Raw genomic sequence first — 12219 nt, 5'->3', positions numbered from 1 at the left:
TTAAGATGTCATTTAGCCAATTATATAGATTATACTCCAGCTATTTTCTGCCGAACATTCTATTTAGACTGAGTTCATTTTCAACAGCTTTTCTCCTCGTTGCCATTATAGCTTACAACAGTGTCTGTCGGCCAGTCACACTTTCTGCTCCCTTATTCCCCAGATTAACTTAACGAAAGGACAGATCTGTTGTTAATAATAAAACTGACACGAGGAATGACAAAAGCATCAGGAAACACATATAAAGGCCAACATTTTCTGTGTTTGTTGTTGAAGTCCCCAGATGAGCTTAAGTCCAGTTCCCCAATACTTTTTACAAATTCAACAACCCTCCTCCTCGACCCCCTCCCCTGCTTCCTCTACATCACCTCTCTCTTTCTCTCACTCTGCATCATCCCATCTCTCTCCCTCTCTCTCTCTCTCTCTCTCTCTCTCTCTCTCTCTCTCTCTCTCTCACTCTCTCATACACACACACACACATTTGCGCTTGTTCAGTTTCTTCTGAAATTTCCAATTATTTTTGCCATTATTGTTTAGGCCTCCCTTGTAAGATAATATCACCTACTGTAAGTTATCCGTACGTTGGCAAACAATTAATTCTGATAGTTTTCTGTGTATTCTCTTCCTTGTGCCATCAGATTTTACTTAAATTAGATAATTTTATTTTATTGCGAGTGCTTGTGTTTTTCTTTTGTCTGTTCTCATTGTGATGTGGAAGGAAACCTAACTGTGGGCGGAGGAATGAAATCATTTGAATGATTCTGTTAGAAGGGTCTCAGAAATAGTCTTATTTTTTGTTATATTTGATTCAGCTATTGAAGGGAGCATTGCTAGACACCTTAATGGCTTATTGGGTACAGGTTTGGCTGTGTAGTAAGAACCTTGCTCCTCAGCCCCCGTGGTTCTGGGTTCAGTCCCACTGCATGGCACCTTGGACAAGTTTCTTCTAATACACACAAATGTGTGTGTGTGTGTGTGTGAGAGAGAGAGGGGGGAGTAAGAGAAAAAGATGGGAGGATGCAGAGTGAGAGAAAGATGAGAGAGGTGATGTAGTGGAAGCAGGGGTGAGGAGAGGTGTTGAATTTCTAAAAAGTATTGGGAAACTGAACTTAAGCTTATCTGAGGATTTGAACAATAAACACAGAGATGTTGGCCTTTATTAGAAGACACTTCTAATATATGTTGGCCAATCAAAGCCTTGTGAGTGGATTTTGTGGACAGAAACTGAAAGAAGCCCATCGCATATATATATATATATATATATTTATATATATATATATATATTTATATATATATATCACCGTGACCAACCAGGCTATCAGATGTTGCTACACATCGCTGGTCACAATGCACTTCGCATTGTTTTAGCCTTCAAATGACACCACCCTGCTGGGTAAGCGAGCAGGCCAACAGAAGAAAGAGTGAGAGAAAGTTGTGGCGAAAGAGTACAGCAGGGATCGCCACCACCCCATGCCAGAGCCTCATGGAGCTTTAAGTGTTTTCACTCAATAAACACTCACAACGCCCGGTCTGGGAATCAAAACCACGAGTCCGCTACCCTAACCACTGGGCCATTACAGCTCCAATATATATATAATATATATATATATATATATATATATATATATATGTATATATATATAATGTTGTGTGTGTGTCTTCGAGACTGTGTTTATCCCTCCACCACCGCTTGACAACCAGTGTTGATGCATTTATATCTCTGTAACTTAACAGCTCAGCAAAAAGTGACTGATAGAATAAGAACCAGGCTTTGTAAAAAGAATAAGCACAGGGATCAATTCATTCAACTAAAAATTCTTCAAGGCAGTGCCCCAGCATGGCCATAGTCTAATGACTGGAACCAGTAAAAGACAGAAGGTAATTCTTTGAAGCGATCCTGTTATTATACAAGTTTTACTCCTTGCAGAGAAAACTAACCGAGTCATTTGGTTCCGCATTTATTGTCCTGCATTTGTGGTTAACTTTCCACTTGTAATGTTTCACTTCATATTCTGATGTTCAAAAGATTCTATTCAATGTGTCTTTTGATAAGGATGGGAAGAAGCTGCAGTTTAAAGAGAACCTGGCTAAGGATTAACAGTGTCATCCAAGCAAGCACAAAAATCTACACTCAGAAGTAGGGTTGCATCTGTCGGGTTTACTCTTTCCTACAGACACTTGTCCTGAAAGGCAAGTAAAAAGCACCATTCATATGTGAATGTTGCCAGTGCTGGCTGACTGGTCCCATGTCAGTTGCACATGAAAAGCACCATTTGAGCATGATTGGTGTCAGTGTCGACTGACTGGTTCCATGCCAGTGGCACGAAACAAGCACCATTTGGACATGGTTGATCCCTGGTCTGTCTGATTGGCTCCTATGCCAGTGGCATGTAAAAAGCACCATTCAAGCATGGTCAATGCCGGTACCGCCTGACTGACCCGCATGCCAGTGGCATGTAAAAAGACAGCCACTACACTCTCGGAGCAGTTGGCATTAGGATGGGCATCAAGCTGTAGAAACCTTGCCAGATCAGATTGGAGCCTGATGTTGCCTTCTGGCTTGCTAGCCCTCAGTCAAACTGTCAAACCCATGCCAGCATGGAAAGCAGACATTAAACTTCAACTATGACGATGATGATGATTTAATACCAAAGATTCTCATAAAAATTTTGCAATAGAGAAAGAAGTACATTAATATTACACCCATTCATGTTTACATTGTCGCATACATGAATATTTATACACTCACACACACGCGCGCGCTCATATTTCATACTCACACACATGCACACTTACATGCCCACAGTCACTGACATTCACACTCATGCACAATAATATGGAATTTTAATCAATTAACTAATCTGCATATGTAAATTAAAGCTAGCATGGAAGGGGGAATGCAACAGCCCTCAATGGAAATCAAACAATCAGCCTCTTGTTGACTAAGCAAGCATGCTAACCATTACACCAAAGCCACAACTTCTGCCACCAAATTAAACCTGTCAACTGCCATTATTTACTGAGAGCTTAATTTATTATCAACAATGGCAGTTTCCTAAAACTAGTGGTTAACGCTCTTGTCTGATTGAAAGAAGAGAGCTTAGATTCCCATCAAGGAAATTACCTAATTATCTAATAATTATCTATAAATTATTCATATGTTCTAACCCCAGACAGAAGTCACAGCTGGTTGAGTGAATAGCTGTTAGTTGGGTTAGGATTAGGGGGCTTTCATTAGCCTGAAATGCTGTGTTGAATCCTTGTTTGGTCAACTGAAGCCGAGAGATTTTTTTCCCTGTGAGAGAACCACTATGTGGGCAGTCAACCTGTTAAAAATACCAACCAAATCTCCCCCAAATCACATCCTACCATATGATGTAACAACCTGATACAGTAGATAATGTAACCCTTCCTAAAAAGAAGGAATAGTCATGGTTAGAATGTTTTGGTTCATTGGTTTACTCAATTAGGTTTGACCTGCAACTAAACAAACACGGCACCCTCTGATTAACACAAAACATGAAGGAGAGCTACTATAGCTTTCAGCTGATCAAAGCTTGCCATATATATATATATATATATATATATATATAATCATCATCATTTAACAAGTAAAAGAGTAAAAGAAAGACACATTATCAAAATCTCATAACTATGAAAAATAATGCAGATGAAGTCAAAACAACGTGAATTAACAAGTATTATATTTGACAGAGTAATCAAAATACTAAAGGGTTAATCCCTGGTTGTTCATTTGCACTAATTAACCCATTAATGGATACATTTGATATACGTCTGTTTATCTTCTATTCAAAATGCATGTCAGGGAATGTAAACAGCTACAAAAGATAATAAGTAAATGGTAGGGAAATATCCCAGAATAATTTGCTGAATATATTTGTCTAATCCATTGCAGTGATATTTTCTCTGTGTTTGTATAGTCATCTTTATGCCTATGTGACATTTCTCTTCTTTCTCTCCGTCTCTCCATCCCTGCTACAGTTTCCTCTCTTCCTCTCTCTCTCTATCTCCTTGCCATTGTCCCCCTCTTTCAACATATTCATCTTTGACTTTTACAAACACCTACAGCTGCATTATCTGGCCAATATCTACAGGACACACAATTTGCACCTTTTCAAAATCGTTCATCCGAGTGTATGATCCTGTTGTATGTTTGATAATGTTTCCACCACAGCTCATGAAATCTGCCATTTCATACTTTCCCCTTTATTATTGACTTCTGCTTGTACTTCTCCACTGGTCTATGTTGTTTGTGTGTGTTTACCTATATCTTTCACTTCCTGTATGTATGTGCATGCATGCATGTGTGTGTGTGTGTGTGTGTATGTTTATATATTTATGCCTTCAAATACACAAGCTTGTGCATGCACATATGTTCTGTCATGTTTGGTAGTTTATATACAGGTATATATTGTTCTTTGTTCACATGTATGCATATGTATACATTATATATAAACATATAACATATATTTATGTATGTATGTATGTATGTATGTATACAAACACGCCTACACACACCTACACGCATCTGCCGGAGTATATTCCCACACATCTGCATGTGAGGCACACGTCTCCAGATTCACACTTATTACATGTCTTCTTACATCTTAAGGACAGTTGAAGTTGACATTTAAACTGTTCAAAAAGACAACAAATAATAAAGAAGCTATTTTCCGAGTTTATTGTGCAGAGGACTGATGCAGATATTTACAGGGGTTGTAACAAACAACACAGATTTTCAGGGTTTATTACTATAATAACAAAAATACCAACAAAATTCTAAATATATTCCACTCAGTTCAATTTCTATTATTTTTCTCTGATCATCATCCCTTACTGTTATCATGGTATTGTTGGTGTTATCTCTGTTGTTGTGATTATTGCTGTTGTTGTTGTTGTTGTATCTTCCCCATTGCCCTCCCACCAACCCATCCCAACATCATTTATTGTTCATTAAAGGAATTGTACACCAGAGAACAGCTGCCTGTAACAAGTAAAGAGAGAAAGGCACTAAGCAGACAAAAGACACAACCAAGGAACATCTTGTCGAGGCCTTAACAACGTAAAAAAAAAACTGGCTTCTTTAAGAATTGTCTGTTGGTGTTTGTTTTTATCTCTTTTTTTTTTCTTTTCTGATTTCCGATTCTGAAGACTTTGTTCTTTCTTGTTTTCCTGTTGTTCAGATTTGAAAAAATCATCTTGCCATGTATGGGCCGTGTTATGCTTCATCGGCCAGTTTACAAGGAAGCTACTATGCATCACACTATCAGCCACAACTTGTCACTACCATACACAGACGCATACTATTATCTTTGTATGTATATATGTGGGTGCATTTGTGTGGGTGTATGCAAAGACCTAAATACATGCACATACACCCACACATAAATATATATAATATATATATATATATATATATAATATATATATATATATCATATATACATGCATACCTGCTAACTTTTTACATCGCTTTAAAAGACTAAGCATATTACAAAAAAGAAGAGAGAGAAGATGAAGGCAAATGGGAGTGAGAGGAAATGTTTTATTTATTTTTTTGTCAAATTGTGCACTCCTTCCCTTCTCCTCACAAAATGCATTAGATTTATGCATGTGTGTGTGTGCGCGTGTGTGTGTGTGTGTGCGTAGACATATTCTGTTGCTTAAAAAAGAAATGATTTCTAAATTGACCAATCATTTCTCTCTCTCTCTCTCTCTCCCTCTCTCTCTCTCCCTCTCTCTCTCTCCCTCTCTCTCTCTCTCTCTCTCTCTCTCTCTTTCTCTCTGTCTTTCTCCTTGCCTTTTAGAAGTTGTTTTCGCTGCTGCTTAAGAAAATTATCGTTGTTGTTATTGATGACGTTACACAATGGGGGGGGCCAAAATAGAAATGCGATATAAAAAGGGAATCAACAGCAACCACGATCATGATGATCACTACAATTCTCATCACCATCACCATCATTGCCACCCTCTACTGCTGCCAACCCCATCAGCAGCAGCATCATTTTTTTCAAGAGTTTATGTTTGACTTTTCCTGTCCTTTCAAGCAACATTAGATTATAATAACAAGCAAAAGAAAAGAAGGGGCAGTTTCTTTTTTTGTGTTTGTATCATTAAAGGGTTAACTGGGGTGTGAACGGGTTTCCTTTTGTGTCTGGGAACTCTTCACATTCTGTCTTTGGAAATATGTTGCAACTAGGAAACTAACATTGCATATCGATATTCTAGCATTTGCTTTCATATTCATTATTCTCTTTCCAACAATATTATCATTGTTTTGTATGGATTTACGTCTGGCCCAGCTGGTTGGGTTACAGACTCTGCCAGTTAAAGACTCTTAGGTTCATATCCCATCATGGATACTGCATATTTTATTTAAGCTACATACAGTTAAATGCTTTGTTTTGTTATTATTGTTTTTTTTCCCCCTGTGTAATGTTGGCTTGGCTCTGATCAAGTAAATTCCTATATAATCAAAGACATTGCAAAGCCATATTTGAAACAAATGGTAAACAAATAACATCTCATCTCATTACACTTGTATTGGGCCATCACTGAGGCCATGGTTGGATCAACTTAGTCCAAAACAGAGCATTAGAAATAATACTCTGTTCTGGATTAAGACTGAACTGATGCTGCTGTTATTTATGGTTATGGTTAGTCTGCCTTTGATTGAGCATATCTATGAAAATGATACTTCCTTTTTAGATGTCATTCAAGCGTGGTTGATGTCAGAAACCATGCCCGATTAGACTGGAGCCTAATGAAGCCTCTCGGCTTGCTAGTCCTCAGTCAAACAATCCAGCCCATGCCAGCATGGAAAGCGGACATTAAAAGATGATGATGATGATGATGAAATTGTTGGCTGCAATATACCATTATTTGTCGCAAGTCAAGTGGTCACATAGAATAGTGATTGCAAGTCTATGACTTGTGATTCAACAATGGTATGCTGTAGATTTTTAAGTGTTTTGCATTTTTTTTTATTTCCCTGCAATATCACATTATAAAAAAAAATTTTAATCTATAAGTATTTATTAAAACTAAATTACATGTATACATACACGTGACCCTTCAGTAAGAGGATTATCAAAGACATTTCAATTTCGATGCACTTGTGATACCTGTGCCATTGGCATATAAAAAGCAACATCCGAACATGGCCAATGCCAGCACCACCTTGACTGGCTTCTGTGCCTGTGACACGTAAAAAGCACCCACTACACTTACGGAGTGGTTGGTGTTAGAAAGGGCATCCAGCTGTAGAAACACTGCCAGATCAGACTGGAGCCTAGTGCAGCCTCCTGGCTTCCCAAAACCCGGTCGAACCGTCCAACCCATACTAGCACGGAAAACGGACATTAAACGATGATGATGCTGATGATGATGATGGGTTTGCCATCACAAGTGTAGAACCTCCCTTATTGGTCCTTCTGGAAACCATGTGGTATCAGAAGAATGGACTGACTCCAATAGGAATGGAACTCCTATCCTTCACTCAGCTCACCGAGATTTTCCGTCATGTTGCAGCATTTGCATCATAAATGGAATAGCTGTAGCTGGACTGAATTCCTGTAAAGAAGAAATGGTCAGCTGCCTGGCAGGTTTCCAAACTGTGATTATTAAGCAGTTGAAGAAGATATGATACAGTTTCATTTGTAATAATAAATAGAAGAAAGTGTAAAGAGAAACTATCGGAGGTTATCGCAGACATCTTTGAGTTAATAGTTAATTGGGGATTTATTTTCTTTTGTTCTTTTATCATTCTGATTCTGTCAAGACATTCAAGTGTTGATGAAGTTCTTTGGTTTTGCCATTGTTGACATTATTCATTTTAGATATTGCTGCTAAAGTTAATGGCTCTCTGGTCATTTAATTGTATTCATCAGGTCAAAATGAAATGTATGATTATTCAGCAGCAACATCGGGTGCCGATCAGCAGAATAAAAGAGTGTGGTAAAGTAATAGGAATGAGACGTGATTTAAAGACCTGCTTAATATAATGGAACTGTCATTTTGGATAAATATGCCTATTTCTCTAATGTTAACAACAACTTTCTTTGATAATGTTCACCTTTTCAAAAACATTAGTCAGAATCTTCTGCCACCCCGCTAGAAGTCAGATGTTCTCACCTCTGTTATGGAAAGATTCTTTCAAATCGGTGATTTCTTTGTTCTGTTTGATTAAGATGAATGCTTCCTCTATTATATCCAATATGGTACTTGTGAAATGTTTGTTGCTGTAATGTTGTAAAACTTAGAAATCTGGTTTGTTCACATCGAAATTAAATGGGATATATGTCTATGCAATGGTTTCCACAATGAAAGCTTTTGTAGCTCTGCTTACATTTATGCCTCATTTATATAAACTCACACAGACACACGTTCATTGAATTTTCACAGAGCAACGTAATGATGAAAGAGACCGTGGTCTTAGAAGAGAATGAAATTATATTATATAAATATTAGTTTTCTTTGTTCAATTTCTGTCGGTTTTTCTTACACCTGTTAAATTTATGTATTAACAAGGAAGTTTAGCTCAACTTGATAAACATAGCAGTTAAATTCAAATCATAAATGTTAGAACAACAAGCTTCACAATAAAGGCTGGATGCTCACAGCTACTTGGAAAAATTTATTATCAGTTTGTTCAGAGCAGAAAGGAAAATAAGAGAGACTGGGCTGATAGTTAACAAGAATATATATGTCAGCCAGGAAGGATCTTTCACTTGGGTTTTCTTAGTCTATTTGCTAAATCTTCTTCAATAAACTCCCTAACATTATCCTAAATATTAACGTCCTAAATTTTTATGTCCCACAATGAATGTGTTATGATTACAACTTGAACTATTCAAATAGTCAGCCATACATTTTATATTTCACTGAAGTAAATCATCTTCTAAATATCAACAGGGATGGGATTTCAATCTACAGCTTTATTCAAGCAGCACTGGTTGCCACAATTCAACAAACAGTGATGCATTTTGGGGGAATCGAATGTTCGGTTATATTAACTTCAACTCATGACTGGTATTATATTTTAGTGACCTTGGAAGGGCAAAAAAGAGAGTACAGCTTGCTACAATTTGAACTCATCCATAAAAAAAAAAACATAATTATATCCCAAAAGGTATTTTTGTCTGAAGCTGTAAACAACCAATATCTTAGGCATTAGATTTTTGTTTAAACAAATAAAAGCCATGTTTCTTCATGGAACTCTTTCACATGTGGTTTTTGTTGTGATTGGTCTTACTATTTCTCTCTTTTTCTCTCTTGTAGACATTGGCCCTTGAACAGCAAAAGCAATACAATCTACTGAAAAAACGTCTTAAGAGAGAAAAGGACCTGCAAATTATTGAACAAAAAATGCAACAACACAAGAATCTTTTGGTAATTCTTTTTTTTTTTTTTTTTTTTCATTTGAAGACTGGATTAATTGTGGTGTTTCTATAAAAGGTGGCCTGACTGGCTCCCATGCCAGTGGCGCATAAAAAGCACCATTCAAGCGTGGTCAATGCCAGTACTGCCTAACTGGCTCCCGTGCAGGTGGCACATAAAAATCAACATTCGGGCATGGTCGATGCCAGTGGCACATAAAATGCACCATTCAAACGTGGTTGATGCTAGTGCTACTTGACTGACCCTCATACCGGTGGCACGTAAAAAGCACCCACTACACTCAGAGTCTAGTGGGTGCTTTTTATATACTTTGTGTGTATATATATATATATATATACACACACACACACATGCGCATGCATGCACATACACACACATGCATACAAGTGAGTGGACAAACAAAAGAAGGTGACACTGAACACATTTCATAGGAGTTACATGTATTATTTAATCATATTTACCTCAGCTGCATGCAGCTTAGATTTGCAGACACATAGAAGGAACCTAGCTGATCAGGCATCTGTGTGTGCTTGTGTAAGTTTGAGAGCATTTGTGTGTGTGTGTGTATACAAGGTGTGGTGAATAAACTGTTGTGTAAATTGCGCAAAAATGAAGATAACACTGACATCTCCTTTTAACAGATATATTAACCAAAATTACATAAAAAATATCTTGCAATACTAAAGAGTAAATTTATTCAATAAAATCGCCATTGGCTTCAACCATGGCCTCAAGACGACTTCGGAATCCCCTGCAACTCTTCTAGGCGGTTTCCTTGTTTAAGTTGGTGAATGCTGCCATAATTCTTGCCTTTAGACCATCTTTGGTGTTACAAAGAGTTTTGTTGGTCTCTCGCTCAACTGCATCCCACACATAATAATCAAGGGGGTTGCAGTCTGGGGAGTTAGGTGGATAGATGTTATGGGTGATGTGGTCACAGAAATTGTCTGACATCCATGACTGGGTTCCCCTGCTTGTGTGGCATGGTACAGAGTCCTGTTGCCAGACATAGAGTCTTCCAGCAGCCACCCTCTTGATCCAGGGTAGCACTACCTCATCCAGGCACTTGATGTAGGTCTCCATGTGAGTCTGTGACCGTGTGGGAAGATAAATGGAGGTATAACATTGCCATCACTGGTGATCACTCCAAACACCATGATGTTGACTGGATGTTTGATTTTCTTTCACTCTCGGTTCATGTTTTGGGGACACGGCAAACCAACGATTGTTCTGTGTGTTCACCATCTGATCCTGGCAGAAATTTCTCTCGTCTGAGAAAGACCAAAGCATTTTCAGTTGGAGGAGATACTTGAGTTTGTTCGAAATCTTCGTAGCACAGTCTTCCCTCTTTTCCTTGATGGCTTGGGATAAAAACTGGCTGTTTCTCATCTAGTATGAGGAATACTGAATATCTTCATGCACTACCGGCCTGATAAGAAACTCAGACACACCCATGTCCCTGATTGACTTGGAGGGATCGTTGTCAATTCTGGCCTGGATCTCACCAACAAATTCTGGAGTTCTTTTCTTATCAGAACGATCTGAGTGTGTTTTCTGAGCGTCCATTCCTTCATAATCACTGTTAGACTTATCCAACACTTTCCGAATCCTCTGCAGCAGTTCTATATTTAAGAGATGAGGAATAATGTACATTATCTACATTCGACGGATATTCGTCCTCATCTTGTTTGTTGTTAACACAACGTTTCGGCTGATATACCCTTCAGCCTTCATCAGGTATCCTGGGAAAATTTCGAACCTGAGTTCTCATACCTAAGGTATTTTTCGATGTTGTTGTTATTATTATCATCATCATCATCATTATTATTATTATTCAGGTCACTGCCTGGAATCGAACTCGGAATCTTGGGGTTAGTAGCCCACACTCTTAACCCAGGCATATGGCGTAGTGATTCCTAGTTTGATTCCAGGAAGTGACCTGGATAAAAATAATAGTGGTGGTGGTGGTGGTGGTGATGATGATGATGATGATAACATTGAAAAATACCTTAGGAATGAGAACCCAGGTTCGAAATTTCCCAAAGACACCTGATGAAGGCTGGAGGGTATATCAGCTGAAATGATATGTTAACGATAAACAAGATGAGGACAAATATCCGTCAAATGTAAATAATGTAAAGATAGCAGCTCTCTGAACTTTGCCCAGCCTATTCTTATTCTAGCAGCTATGCTTCAGAGCTTCCTCCTCCACTGTTAACTTAGTTATCGAAGTACTAAAAACTATCTTACTACGTCAAAGGATCTCCCTGGACATTTGCGGGAGTCTATTTTCTGCACATTTCTAGTGTTTATTGTACTTGCATATCTACCACAGACAAAAACCACTTTTTCTGTTAAACTCTCTACGATGCTGCTGCACCTTTTTTGTGTCCACAGCTTGCACTGGATACGCCATATGGAGATACTATCAACACGTTTTCTACATATCGAGCAAGGCCATAATCCTGAAAGGATTTGGGATTTGTCTGTTTTCTTACTTACAAGGACTTTGGTCCTTGCTAAATTAACTCTTAGGCTTCTTGATTCCATGCCTGAAATTCCTTCTCCAGTTCTTATAGTGATTTTCTTCTTGTCTCTAAGGATTCTAGTAATGTGTGTGTGTATGTAAACGTGTGCATGCGCACATACACACATGCACAGTATATGCATGCAGGTTCAGTGCCACAGCATGGCACCTTGGTTGACTATCTTCTACTTTAGCCCTGGGCCAACCAAAACTTTGTGAATGGCTTTGGTAGATATATTTAGTTATTGCCCACAGTGCGGGGGTGGGGGCTA

The 12219-nt window shown here is 38.2% G+C and overlaps 1 protein-coding gene across 2 annotated transcripts in view; it reads left to right on the top strand.

The window, feature by feature from the left end:
- LOC115215189 (probable U3 small nucleolar RNA-associated protein 11) overlaps positions 1-12219 on the top strand; it is a 129970-nt gene that overhangs the window by 105549 nt on the left and 12202 nt on the right. The window contains exon 7 of one of the 2 annotated variants that reach the window (XM_029784377.2): positions 9301-9411. In XM_029784377.2, coding sequence (XP_029640237.1) covers positions 9301-9411 — 111 coding nt within the window. Of the gene's footprint in view, positions 1-9300; positions 9412-12219 lie in introns of those variants that run through there. The other variant, XM_036505204.1, reaches the window with a different exon arrangement.

Source organism: Octopus sinensis, linkage group LG8 (genome assembly GCF_006345805.1).
Source record: "Octopus sinensis linkage group LG8, ASM634580v1, whole genome shotgun sequence".
Lineage (NCBI taxonomy): Eukaryota > Metazoa > Mollusca > Cephalopoda > Octopoda > Octopodidae > Octopus > Octopus sinensis.
This window is presented reverse-complemented; position numbering and strand designations above follow the sequence as displayed.